Source organism: Nilaparvata lugens, chromosome 3, assembly GCF_014356525.2.
Source record: "Nilaparvata lugens isolate BPH chromosome 3, ASM1435652v1, whole genome shotgun sequence".
NCBI classification, from domain to species: Eukaryota; Metazoa; Arthropoda; class Insecta; order Hemiptera; family Delphacidae; genus Nilaparvata; species Nilaparvata lugens.
The window spans coordinates 29,504,575-29,520,041 of NC_052506.1; the positions used below are offsets into that span (position 1 = coordinate 29,504,575).

Genomic DNA, 15,467 nt, shown 5'->3' on the forward strand with positions numbered 1-15,467 from the left:
AAGACAAGAAGATTCTCAGCCAAAAATCCAGTTAGTGGTGTGTCACACTCTTTTGAATTCTGATCTATTGATGCGAATTGGAATCATTGTCTACTTTTCAACTTTTTCTATCCAGAAAGGTTTAGAAGGTCCCTGCTTTGTAAATACTGCAGCTATAGTTGAATAGCTTTAGTTATACATACTATAGGGATAGTGGGCAGTTGGATGAGTACTTATATATACAGGACAAAACATCTTCTCTCGCTTTCTCTATCACTTCTCTCTCTCTCTCCTCCCCTCTTGCTTATTCACCCGCTCTCTCTCCCGCTTACTCACTCACTCAATCTCTCACTCACTCACTCTCTCTCACTCTCACACACTCTCACTCTCTCTCTTTCTGTCTCTTTTAATTATTTTTTCAAATAATTTTTTATACTTTGTAAAATTTGTTCAATAATTAGCATTACCATCAATTTATGTATACGCCAGTAAATATTGTAACATACATAAATAAATAACTCTAATCTAATCCAATCTCTCTCTTTCACTCTCTCAATCTCTCTCTATCTCTCTCTCTCTCTCTCTCTCTCTCTCTCTCTCTCTCTCTCTCTCTCTCTCTCTCTCTCTCTCTCTCTCTCTCTCCTCCCCTCTTGCTTATTCACCCGCTCTCTCTCCCGCTTACTCACTCACTCAATCTCTCACTCACTCACTCTCTCTCACTCTCACACACTCTCACTCTCTCTCTTTCTGTCTCTTTTAATTATTTTTTCAAATAATTTTTTATACTTTGTAAAATTTGTTCAATAATTAACATTAAACATTTAAACATTTAAACATTTAAACATTTAAACATTTAAACATTTAAACATTTAAACATTTAACATTTAAACATTAAGAGAAATGCCAAACCGTCGACTTGAATCCTAGACCTCACTTCGCTCGGTCAATTATCACAGTTGATATCCTGTTCACCTCAAAAAGGACAAGAGAGAGGGTGAATTTTATTGGACAGAGAACTTGTACAGTGTGTAATGGCTCCAAGAAAATTTATTCAAAATTCGAATTTGATTGAAAACTATCGTCGATCATAAAAATTTCAAAGTAAGCCTACTCGACTCTGAGCTAAGAGCTTCCTGCTCTCGTTGAAATTTAATATTCCCGAGAACAAAAGGGTGAAGATAGGCCCAGGCTGCCCAGTTCGCTGAGAACATGCTGTAAGAATTATAGATTAAAGTATTTCAGCTTCTCTGTGTCATTTAGTCCACGGTCATTCTCAAGTTCATTTAACTACCAAATTCCTTTCTTGGCTTTCATCCCCCAAGACTCAAACACTCTAACGCGCTTACTCTGTTTCTCCTATCTCAATCACACAATCATTCTCTCTCACTCACTCACTTACTCTCTCTCACCTTTCAAAATCTCTTTCTCCAACTGTCTTTCATTTGTTTAGAGAGTCATCAAAAGCGGGCCTTCCCTAATGACTTCAGCACGATTTTCATCCAGTACAGTAGGAATTTTACTACGTCCAGTCACAGACTTACAGTGCTAGAAGATTATACATACACATCGATTTCTACTCGTCCAATTTTTTCCGTCCTCATAAATTCTATTAGATTGAACATAACTTGATGAAGATATGATGTTGTCCATTCAATCTGGTAGAATTATAAAAACGGCAAAAAATCGATGTGCTGTGTAACTGGCTTATTTATCCTTGGTTCAATTACAGTACTTGCAAGTTATGTTTTTCCCATTATTTCAATTATCGTATATCATTCATCATCACATTTGTGGTCACATTTGCCACTCTACTCATTGCCTTGTTATGAATAACGTTAGCTACTGAACATATTTTTAAGGCTATGCAGGAGGGGGACCATGTCGAATTGCTATCTTCATAATCGTAATGTTAATTGGGATTCCATATAACTCGGTTGATTTTCATCCGCACGCTCCGGTCAAAATCTCATTTTGAAGGTTTGTTAATTCTCTATTCAAGTTACGAGGTGGAAAATTGATATTTCTTGGGAAAACATATTGCTCTATTAAGTGGGAAACTTCTATGATTTTTTCCTGGCGTTTTTGATGAATATTTTGGAAATAAACGGTTTTTAAATGGAATCTAGCCAAGGAATTTATCGTTTGCAAGCCACTGAAAAATGGAGGTGACAGACCCTCACACGCACGCACAAGCGGTGCGTGACCGCCTTTAGTTGACTAAAGGCGACCGGTTTCATGGGTTCAGTTTTCCTGTAAACAATAGTTCTTACATTTCCACTCCCTTTTGAAAGTTATTCGCAGAAAGAGTTCATGTGTAAAAGGATATTGACCTGAGAGTGGACAAAATATAATCAGTATACAGAATGTTCTGAAAAAAGGTGCCCGTAAATCAGGGCGTGATTCCTCACATCAAAAGAAGAAAAAAATTATAATTAACATGGGTCCGAAAATGCTTGGTTACCAAGTGATAGAGGGTGGAAGATTTCGTCTGAATTTCTGTGCCTCTGCTGAAACGAAGCCCTACGGGTATTTTGTTGGCTGTTAATTAAGATGTACAATTTAGCGTACTTTATGTGAAATGAACTGAAAAAATCAATAAAACCGTTTCCAGACCTATAGCTACAGTAATTTTTAAGATATGTGACGAAATATGCGAAACTTGGTCCCGAAAAAAGTTCCTTTAAAGTTTTTGTTAAAAATGTCTCTCTCTCTCTCTCTCTATATATATATATATATATATATATATATATATATATATCTCCCGATCGTGTTCTAATGTGAAGGATGTTATGTTATATTCAGAGAGTTGACAATAATTTTATTGGTTGAAACACCGCCAATTTATGTAGTTACATCACAATATTATACTATTGTTTTTCAAATTGCATTCAATAATCAGTTTCAATCACCAATTATAAAATGATTGGGAAGTACTTTCAAGTACTTCACTTCAATAATTCTAGATGATTCATAAATCATTTTCAATCATCGATTATACAATGATTGGAAAGTACTTTTAAGTACTTTACTTCAATTATTCTAAATGATTCATAAATCAGTTCCAATGACCGATTATAAAATGATTGGGAAGTACTTTCAAGTCACTTCAATCATTCTAAATGATTCATAAATCATTTTCAATCATCAATTATACAATGATTGGAAAGTACTTTCAAGTACTTTACTTCAATCATTCTAAATTATCCATAAATCAGTTTCAATCACCGATTACAGAATGATTGGAAAGTACTTTCAAGTACTTTACTTCAATCATTCTAAATGATTCATAAATCAGTTTCAATCACTGATTATAAAATGATTGGGAAGTACTTTCAAGTACTTTACTTCAATCATTCTAAATTATTCATAAATCAGTTTCAATCACCGATTACAGAATGATTGGAAAGTACTTTCAAGTACTTTACTTCAATCATTCTAAATGATTCATAAATCAGTTTCAATCACTGATTATAAAATGATTGGGAAGTACTTTCAAGTACTTTACTTCAATCATTCTAAATGATTCATAAATCAGTTTCAATCACCGATTATAAAATGATTGGAAAGTACTTTCAAGTACTTTACTTCAATCATTCTAAATAATTCATAAATCAGTTTCAATCACCGATTATAAAATGATTGGAAAGTACTTTCAAGTACTTTACTTCAATCATTCTAAATGATTCATAAATCAGTTTCAATCACTGATTATAAAATGATTGGGAAGTACTTTCAAGTACTTTACTTCAATCATTCTAAATGATTCATAAATCAGTTTCAATCACCGATTATAAAATGATTGGGAAGTACTTTCAAGTACTTTACTTCAATCATTCTAAATGATTCATAAATCAGTTTTAATCACCGATTATAAAATGATTGGAAAGTACTTTCAAGTAATTTACTCCAATCAAATAATTCTGAACAATTTGTAAATCATTCTCATGCAGTCATCAATTTTATGGACATATTGGTCCACAAGATCCTTCTACATTATTATGGAGATATACTTCACACTTCATGATCTGTTGAGGATACTCGAAAGTTTCGAAGTTTTTCAATTTTCACTATAAGTATAGATTACTCATTAAAATCAAGCAATTCCAAATCATTCCATTCAAATGATTCCGAATGATTGTAAATGGATTTCAATCAGAAATGAGAAAAAAATTCAATGACTTGAAATTATTGTAAATGATTTTAAAGTAATTATAATTGTCTCTTTCAAATCACTTCAAAGTACTTTAAATCAGTTGACTCCAATCATTCTAAATTATTCGTAAATCATTTCCAATCATTGGTCTTCAAGTAATTGAAAAGTACTTCAAAGTACTTCATTCAAATCATTTTAAGTAATTTATAAATCATTTTCAATCATTGGTCTTCAAATGATTGAAAAGTACTTTACTAAATCATTTAAGGTAATTTATAAATCATTTTCAATCATTGGTCTCCAATGACATTTCATGAAGAATTAAAAGTAATTTGAAAGTACTTTTAAATGATTTAACTTGCCCTGAAAAGAGGTGACAAATTTTAAATCACTGGCAATTAGTTTCAAGCACTTTCAAATCATTTCCTTGCTGCTTGGGATGTTCCAAATTTCGTGAAAATCGTTAGAGCCGTTTTTGAGTTCCGTTGTACATAAATAACCATAGATAAATATAAATAGCCAAATATGACAAATAAATATAAATAACCAAATATGAAAAAATATATAAATAACCAAATATAAAAATAATACAGGAAATGCTTGCTCAATATAATAGGATTTCAGGGATCAATGTAAGATATCTTGGAACCAAAACTTTCGAAAGAATCAATGTTGATAACATTGTCAATGGAAAACAGGTTAAAGAATCATTATCGGGACAAAATCCTAAATTCACAGAGAAAAGAACTGCTTCCAAGATTGAAGATTTCAGGATTTTAGTGGATGTTTGGAGGAAGTAGCTGATTTTGCTTTGATGAAGAGGCTGTTCAAGGCAAGCATTGAGCTGATTCACTCAAAAAAAAATATTAATTGGTGTTTGGAATATTATTCTCCCTGAAGTTCTGGAAATTCTCTGGAATTTCTGATGGAGCTATTCCCGGAAAAAAGTTCTATCGACACTCCGCCTCAACTTCAGCCTTTCCTGCACGGCGTTAGATGGATAATTCCAGGTGCAATTAGTAGAGTGACATTATTATCGCTGCACACTATTTGTGAATTCGACTCTTGAGAAATGAGAAAGGCAATTAAAAGCTACTATAATATAAATACCTTCAACCTGGATATCAATTATATAACCCAGGATATTAGCCAGCAACAAGTATTATATCATAAGATCATTAATAATCCAATAGAATAATATTATCTCTTGAATTGTATTTTACGTATTATTCAAATCTCTCTGCACCAAATATAAGCATCTGACAGGAAAACGTTACCTCTGTTGTGTTGGTGCAACGTCGGCGGACTTTTTGAGTCTCCAATGGATAGATAGATTATTCGTATAGCTGTTGCTCATCTCCAGAGATGATAAGACATTCCACCAATCCAGATCCATGCAACGGTAATTGGATTGTCGAATTTAGTTTTGAGTATCTGAAGTGAAAATGGTTGAAGATTCCACGAATACAACATAACGGACAATAAATATGGAAATAAACTGATTACAATAAATTTTATCCTGAATAATGTTTTGTCTTCTATCATAATTTAAGACCAAAGAGAGCTTCAGATGCTAGTTACGATAGTCATATTGAACGCATCACTGAAGAGAAACTCCTGATGAAAATGCTGTTTTCACGAAATCTCCATTGAAGATTTTGCTGAAATAATCCAGTTTCTTGCCTATTCAATCCTCGCATCGGAACTATGATCCATCCTCACTTTTGGCTTCATTCTCCAATAAATTAGTTATGGGCATTGATATTCCTCCAAATTGACGGTGAGGAAAAACTTATTCACCATATTATTCATCCATTGATGGTTCACTTTTTTATTCAAAATTCATACGAATTATTGGGGGAGGACCAACATGTACAGCCCAAAACATTCCTAAAAACTATCCAACCTGAGGGTTCACTCATCACTATTCAAGATACATCGCCCGTATTATTCAATTACTCGATTATACATAGCCTAGTATTCAATTTCTATTCAAGAAATTGAAACATCGCTAGACGAATTTCGACCAGAAGAACTTATTGATAATAGCTCATCATCTCGCTTGATTTATTATCATTTTTCTATTGATTTCTTCAAAAGTCTAAATGGTGTACGACCTAGAGGGCTAGGATGTCCATCAAGCTCGAGTTAGTATATTGGATATGCTTCTACAAGCTACAATCACATTATTATAATGCATACTTACAAGTCTCAAGAAGCTCTCCCAGATATTCTTCTATAGGTTATATTAGGTTTTCCCTTGTAACGTCTATTATTCCACTATTCCCAAATTGTGCCTCTTGTTATTCAACTATGAACACTGTTGTGTTGGTGCAACGTCGGCGGACTTCTTGAGTCTCCAATGGATAGAAAGATTATTCGTATAGCTGTTGCTCATCTCCAGAGATGATAAGACATTCCACCAATCCAGATCCATGCAACGGTAATTGGATTGTCGAATTTAGTTTTGAGTATCTGAAGTGAAAATGGTTGAAGATTCCACGAATACAACATAACGGACAATAAATATGGAAATAAACTGATTACAATAAATTTTATCCTGAATAATGTTTTGTCTTCTATCATAATTTAAGACCGAAGAGAGCTTCAGATGCTAGTTACGATAGTCATATTGAACGCATCACTGAAGAGAAACTCCTGATGAAAATGCTGTTTTCACGAAATCTCCATTGAAGATTTTGCTAAAATAATCCAGTCTCTTGCCTATTCAATCCTCGCATCGGAACTATGATCCATCCTCTCTTTTGGCTTCATTTTCCAATAAATTAGTTATGGGAATTGATATTCCTCCAAATGGACGGTGAGGAAAAACTTATTCACCATATTATTCATCCATTGATGGTTCACTTTTTTATTCAAAATTCATACGAATTATTGGGGGAGGACCAACATGTACAGCCCAAAACATTCCTAAAAACTATCCAACCTGAGGGTTCACTCATCACTATTCAAGATACATCGCCCGTATTATTCAATTACTCGATTATACATAGCCTAGTATTCAATTTCTATTCAAGAAATTGAAACATCGCTAGACGAATTTCGACCAGAAGAACTTATTGATAATAGCTCATCATCTCGCTTGATTTATTATCATTTTTCTATTGATTTCTTCAAAAGTCTAAATGGTGTACGACCTAGAGGGCTAGGATGTCCTTCAACCTGGATATCAATTATATAACCCAGGATATTAGCCAGCAACAAGTATTATATTATAAGATCATTAATAATCCAATAGAATAATATTATCTCTTGAATTGTATTTTACGTATTATTCCAAACTCTCTGCACCAAATATAAGCATCTGACAGAAAAACGTTTCCTCTTTGTTTTGGTGCAACGTCGGCGGACTTTTTGTGTCTCCAATGGATAGATTATTCGTATAGCTGTTGCTCATCTCCAGAGATGATTAGACATTCCACCAATCCAGATCCGTGCAACGGTAATTGGATTGTCGAATTTAGTTTTGAGTATCTGAAGTGAAAATGGTTGAAGATTCCACGAATACAACATAACGGACAATAAATATGGAAATAAACTGATTACAATAAATTTTATCCTGAATAATGTTTTGTCTTCTATCATAATTTAAGACCGAAGAGATGCTAGTTACGATAGTCATATTGAACGCATCACTGAAGAGAAACTCCTGATGAAAATGCTGTTTTCACGAAATCTCCATTGAAGATTTTGCTCAAATAATCCAGTTTCTTGCCTATTCAATCCACGTATCGGAACTATGATCCTTCCTCACTTTTAGCTCAATTTTCCAATAAATTAGTTATGGACTTTGAATTATTCCTTCAAATGGACCGTGAGGAAAAATTTATTCACCATATTATGCATCCATTGATGGTTCATTTTTTTATTCACAATTCATACGAATTATTGGGGGAGGACCAACATGTACAGCCCAAAACATTCCTAAAAACTATCCAACCTGAGGGTTCACTCATCACTATTCAAGATACATCGCCCATATTATTCAATTACTCGATTATACATAGCCTAGTATTCAATTTCTATTCAAGAAATTGAAACATCGCTAGACGAATTTCGACCAGAAGAACTTATTGATAATAGCTCATCATCTCGCTTGATTTATTATCATTTTTCTATTGATTTCTTCAAAAGTCTAAATGGTGTACGACCTAGAGGGCTAGGATGTCCATCAAGCTCGAGTTAGTATATTGGATATGCTTCTACAAGCTACAATCACATTATTCTAATGCATACTTACAAGTCTCAAGAAGCTCTCCCAGATATTCTTCTATAGGTTATATTAGGTTTTCCCATGTAACGTCTATTATTCCACTATTCCCAAATTGTGCCTCTTGTTATTCAACTATGAACACTGTTCTGTTGCAGCTGAACGACTCTTACCAGACACCGGGGAAATGGCATGATGTGGTGCTGCAGCCATCGAATGGAGAGACGTTCTCCCACCTCATGTCCTACACCATCCGCAATCTAGAATCTGCCTCCGTGTTCGAGGCTATCGTCCAGGCCAAGAATCGCTACGGCTGGAATGAAGTGTCCGATCTCTACCAGTTCTACACACGTGGACCTGGTGAGCACGTCTACGGTACTTGAACTTATCATTCCTCAATTACATCATAGTACTGTAATAGCATTCTAGTTTCAACTTCTACATCAACCTCTCCTAGTTGAAAGACATCTTGTAGTTTAACTCATTTTATTATGAAAGATTTCTCCTTGGTAGAGTTAGTAGAGTTAATAGTGTTAGGTTAAGACCTTGACAATGGATCCACCTGTCTGTTATTACCTGTTAGTAGCCTATCTGCTCTACTCAAACAAAGCATTCATGGGGAATTCAAGAAGTTTATCGAGTATAAAAACAATATTTTTATGATCTTCCAATTTTTATGACAATAACCAACCACCAACTTCACTCGCAATTTTACTCTTCGTCAGATTTCATTGTATAAATAGGAACAATATGTCCAAGAGAATAATTTTTTTTGCTTTCACATTACATAGTTTATGAAATATAGACTATCAATAATTCCGTTGAAGCATATAAGCTGATATAACTCTGTTATCTATGATAGTTTAGAGTGAAAATCTGCTTGAACATGTACGGGATAGGAAATATACAAATAACGCATCATCATGTCTGAACTATAACTTCAACTGATCAATAATTTGAGATTTTGCATGAAAATTCTTATTTTACCGAGAATGGACATAGGCTTATTTTTATTGAAATTATTCAATCAATTCTAATGTGATTGTTAAAACGAGTTCATTCAATTTCCGATTCAAAGTTCACGCAACTATAAAAGCCCTACCAAACAGTGCTTACAACAAGTGACTCCGTAGCTTAGTTGGTGTTTGTAGCGCGCGCGATTCATGAATCAAAGGTTACTTGTTCAAGGTCTATGGAACTCATTTCTTCTTGCTGGAAATTTCCAATTCTTATGAAAATTATTTACTTTATTCCGAACTGAATAATATATAATTATTATATTTTTTATTTCTACAATCATAAGGAGATTGCATTTTACAACACCAAATTTTCCTGGTGTAAAGGACGGGTTACCTGCCAGTACAATACGAAATGCAAATAATGCATATCGGATGAGTTATTTTCTTGAATAAGGAAAAAATTCAATGTTCCGACCACTATTCAATAAAAATAGAAGTGTTGTAAGTTTCCTCTCATATAGGTGGGCTACTAAAGTAAAGTTTGTTGGATCATCATTGAACATTTAACTGTGAAAAGTATATTTCCCCTCAATCTCAATGTGGATAAATTAAATTGAGTAATACTCTAAAGTTGAGAATCATAGTATAAATATTCACTTCAATATTGGGGCCTATATATGGAGCTTGACATCAGTTATTATGCAACTGACTCCTGTTCTCAATTATTCCTTTTTGAAAATATGAGAAGAAAGTTGAATTTTCATTCTCATTATTCCTTTTTGGAAAGGAGAATAATATCCCCCAACAACGCATCCTGGTGAATTATCTTCGCTTGATTTTCTTAGGTGGAGCTTGCATGGAATTTTATTCAATCATGAAGACAAAATTGATAATTCACTCTATATCAATCATATTTATATTATTCACCAGTTCATATTTTATGAAATGTATGTATGTTCTATTTTCCAGATTTCCCAGCTGACCCGAACATGAAAGATATGGAGCTGATTGCACCTTCGTCCGGTCAAAGCTCGTCCGGTCATTTAGCGATCTCGTCGTTTATCTTAGTACTTTTCAGCACCTCGGCCTTTCAACTGACATAGACAGATGTGAGTATACTGCCAATACTTCCAATCATAACTAATCAACTTAAAGATGGCGGAACGAGGAATTGTCGCTTAATAGGTTAACATTGCTGACACTGTTGAATAGATTAATAAAAATATAAACTCTCTAAACATGATTTGACCACAAAGAAATACAACTTTTCTCATTTACAATAACTCAACCTTGATCTTCCCTTCAAGCATATAGTTTTACATATGATATAGCTGAGCCACCAATTGAACTCGTGAACAATTTTCTCTGATTAGATATTCACTGTGAATGATCATGCGATTTCTAGAATCCATAATAGCATTATAATCACTCAAATCCAATTGAAGGACGAAAATCATTAGGAGTGCTGAATCAAAGATAAATAAAATTAGCTGTATTGGAGGAATGAGGATAATCGTCTCTATTCTAGCTTATCATGATATCGACTGCAAGAAAAATTGGAATGCGTTTATTCTTATTGAACATTTTTCACTTGAATGTCTCTCAGAGCAACGATAAGAAGATAAAATTGGCCATCATTATTTTGTTTTGTTTCAGAACGTTACCGAAATCTCGAAAATGCTGAAGACATCTCATAAAAAAGTGGCAAACATTGCCCCCATTGACGTTAGGAGAACAACGTCGAACTGAAGTAAATCATTTAATTCCCGCGTAATGATTTATTCGCCAGTTCCATTTACCTTCTCTCTTTAAGTGTAAACAAAGTGTGATGTTTTTTAATATTTGGATTAAGAGTCATTTTCGAAATAATTTCAAAAATCAATATTCGTGTTGCTCTTTTCTCCATCTCTTTCACATATTCGAGTCTTGAATATTTGTCACGATACTTTTGTAAAGATGTAAAATACCCTTGTAAATATGGAAAATGTAAATTTTCATTATTGTAACAATGATTGATTGAATTTTTTGTGTGAGTGTAGAAGATAGATTATGTTCCCAAGAGCTGATTGTCATTTACGAAATGCATGTCTGATATAGAAATCCACTCGTTTGGATTGACATTTTTCAGATTCATGATGTTCCAATCCGTTTATGATGATTATTATTATTCCAGTTCCTGTGTATAATTGCAATGATAGTGGAATGAATGACAAAAAAGAGAAAAAATATTTATTTGAGAGTAGCATTAAATCTCACCATGTGGAATAATTATCAGGTCATATTGATGGGAATGCTCCCAAGCAATAGCTTGATGAAATTTTTAACTTGCATATCATTTAACTTATGTACGTTCCAATGGATTGCGACTAGTAGTTGAAGAAAGTTTTAACAGCAATTAGATCAATCTAGTCAACTATCTTTCACTCAGTCGTTATGTTAATATTGAAGTAATGAGCTCAAACGACTTTTCAAAATTATGATATAACAGTTGAACCTCATCTCTCTGGAAAATCTCAAATTCCCGGAATTAATTATTCCAGAATAGTATGAATCGGTGAACCTATATTAATACGAGAGGAAGTCACGGAATTGATATACAGTTGAAAAGTTTTACAGAATATCTTTCGTCTTTACTAGAATGGGAGAGCGTACTTTACAATCAATCTTTGAATTAAATTCGAATTATGTTATGAATTATTTATTGTGTTTTTAAAAATACATCTGGATCTCATTATCATTATTGTGAAAATATCTTAGGAAAGACTGGGAAACATTTTCCAGATGTTTTGAAAGATCATCTTCGTTCTAGAATTTGGAAGAAATAAGGAAGAATCCTAGTGATCTTCAATAAAAGGTTAAATCAATGCTTAGTTCCCTTGGAAACTCCACTAACAATAACAATTACACATCACTCTCGCTGTTCGGAGTCTGGAAGATGTTTATCTGAAAACGTTAGTGAGCTGGAGCTGGAGCCCCGAATATATAGATTCTATTGTAGTTGGAGGGATTCTATCAATAAATTTGTAGTTGAGAACATGAGATCTCAAATTTATTGGAATTTCGGAATGAATCAATTTCATTCTGAAAACAAAAACAAATTATAAGCCATACAACTAACACTTGCTTTTCATTATATAAATTGAGATAAGTATTTTTCTCAAATTTGTGTGTTTATCACGAGAAGTATATGATGTGATACATAATTATATCATCCATTTTACCCTATAGATCATTATATTTGTACTCGTCCATTTGTTGATGGATGGCATGTAAATTAGTGTTTGATGTCGATGTTACATGTTATTTTTGCTGCTTGTAATAATTTTGTTGTGACGAATAGCGCATACTGTACTTTTTCTGTAATTGTAATTTTCGTAAAAGCTCTAATTTCTTATCTCGAATTCCTTTCTTCTGAACCTGTTATTCTTATTGATGTTTGAATGTTCCACGATTGGACTTCTTCGGAGTCTATAGCTTTGAATTTACTAGTGAGGTCATGGAAGAATAAACATGCTAAGATCTTATCAAACCAAATAAATAATGATAACTCAGAATATATTTTGTTCATGCAAATTAGTTATTGTCAGTGATCATGCCATTTAGTGACACCATCACTCACCACAAAAAAAATGGCATTAATGTGATGAAGCTCTCATGAAAAGATTCCTCTCCAAAGCCACAATTACTACCAGAAAGCATGAACGACGGACGCAGTCTTTCCCACCAAGTCAACCAGGAAATTGATAGATTGAATTATCATTTCATAGTTGCAACACTATACCGATCACTAACATCTTATTTTGTACAATTGTATCCTTGCATGATAAACAATATTCTGAGGTAATTCCAATTCATAATCATCACAATTTGATCAATCATGAGTGATCCAAACATACTTTTCTATTGTTTAAATATTTCTAGAATTCGCTGTAGTTTTGTTATTAACATGATGGAATCAAAAATGATTGTAAATAGATTCCTTTTTTAAAATTGTATTTAATTAGATCAATAAATATGTTTGTAAATTTCTGTCTCTATTATTGGGTTCACATACAATTCTTTTTCTCCAAATGTTCAATATGTAGCCTTCAAACTCACTAAGCCCCGGTTGCACAGAAACCGGTTGAATTTCAATCTTGATTAATTCCACGAGAACCAATAAGAGGAGGCTTTTTGAAGAGAAGGCTTTTCCGATCGATTCTCGTTAAAATAATCATGGTTAAAATTCAACCAGCTTTTGTGCGACCAGCACTTAGAATAGGAAGCGATAAAGTGTGCAATCGAACTCAATTAAAGATAAAGAATTATTTTTGTAATTTAGACATTCATGAGGGAGGCTATGAATCAGGTTGATCAATGGAAAAGCTGATAATATATTCATAGAATCATTTATTGAATAATGAAACATAATGTTCCCATCATTCTGGAAGAGGAAATCGTTCTATTGCGACATGAATTCAAACATAAGAAATCACACAAGTTCTTTCTCATCTATTTCATGGAGCATAAATTCTTCAGAGAAAAGGAACTCTCATCGTTTTATGAACTTAGCCCAGAATCAGTGATTTATTATTCAGATTTGTTATTGAATTTTGAAGGCGACATGGGATTTTGTTAATTGAACAGGTCCACTACCTGAGTCAAGTAGATCCGTTTAATTTATAGATCTGGAAAATCCTCATATTGAAGTGAGATTGATGATTTTCAGCCTTTGCAGATAGATTCACTATCTATTTGGGCAACTATATGGATCATAAAATTCGTATAAATCAATGTTTTTCCAGAAAAATCTCTGTTGTTCGTATTTATACTCTGTAGGCTACTCTCACACTGATTCTTGGACAACAAGCAGCAAGCAACTTGAGACATCAATGCGCAGTCACACTAGCATTATTCGCATGAAATTTCTCAAAAACCATTGTTATAATTTCACGAAAAGTCAGCTGTTTCCATTGGAAATGACCTGCATTCCCATAACTTGATGAAAATCAAAGGCAGTAATTCTACAATTTCACAGATGGAAAAGATAACTGCTTTTGGAGAAAAATCATCAACCAATAAATAAAAATGTATTACTATGAACAAATAATATTCAAACTTTCAGAAGAATTGATTCCCTCAAATTTTGTTTCAGTCGATAGTATTATTTCAATTGAAGGAATTAGTCCCGCCGCAAAGTAGACCCACGCTAATCCACGCCACTCCAACCCCGTGGTATTTTTCGTAAATCATTGCTATAGAATTATTTATAATCAATCACCTGATAAAAGGATTATTCATTGCATGCATTACACAGATGTCTGGAGAAGCCTAGCAATGGTTTACAAAACATTCCACTGCGTGGGTTAGAGTGGCGTGGATTAGCGTGGGTCTACTTTGCGGCGGGCCTAAAACGTTGAAGTTGTCAGTTCCACTATATTTGTTCAAAATCAATTTAAATTACAGACTCAGGTTCAATGACAACACCTACCACATTTTCAGCTAATTATATTTTTATTCTTCAAGTTTTTTTTTAATAATGAGAGCTTAGAGAGCTTTAAATTAATCAAAGCTCGAGATAAGAGCCAAATAATTAGTAAGATTGAATAAGAGCCAAGAATTAGGCTTATTCTTTCAATAATGTAGAAATAGCTCAACATCTTTTACCATAGAATCAAATATTATAATATCTTATTTGCAATAGCTTATCCCTCCATGCAGTGGCAAGTCCAGGGGGGATATTATCACCCCCTGAAATGTTACCTTGATTTTTTTCGGGTCATATCAGCCTCAGAAACAAGCTTCTTATGTTATATTTTCTTCATATAGTATATGTCAAAGACAAATTATATTAGGCATGAAATAATGGTACAATGATGATTAATTATGAGCTATACAATGGGTGGTCTAGTGCTCAGGGACAAATATAGCAGGAAACTGCAGTCAGCACTTCAAAGTTAGTCGATTTTGTTACTTTTTACCATTTATTAGGATATTATGAAGAAATTCAATTTAGCTTATATTGCTCTATTTGGTTATATTTTTATAGTTTATGCATGTGATTGATATGAAAAATGTGACTGCCTATAGCAGTTCATAATAAAATTTATATGGTACACTTGAGCAATGGTCTAGCAGATTTTTCTAGAGAATACCCCAGAAATGT

General features: G+C 33.3%; 1 protein-coding gene across 1 annotated transcript in view; it reads left to right on the forward strand.

The window, feature by feature from the left end:
- LOC111055736 (protein amalgam) overlaps nucleotides 1–13,347 on the forward strand; it is a 418,452-nt gene extending 405,105 nt beyond the window's left edge. The window contains exons 9-11 of the mRNA XM_039422760.1: nucleotides 8,522–8,738; nucleotides 10,292–10,431; nucleotides 10,979–13,347. Coding sequence (XP_039278694.1) covers nucleotides 8,522–8,738; nucleotides 10,292–10,425 — 351 coding nt within the window. The 3' untranslated portion in view covers nucleotides 10,426–10,431; nucleotides 10,979–13,347. The remainder of the gene's footprint in view (nucleotides 1–8,521; nucleotides 8,739–10,291; nucleotides 10,432–10,978) is intronic.
- The last annotated feature ends 2,120 nt before the right edge of the window (nucleotides 13,348–15,467 follow it).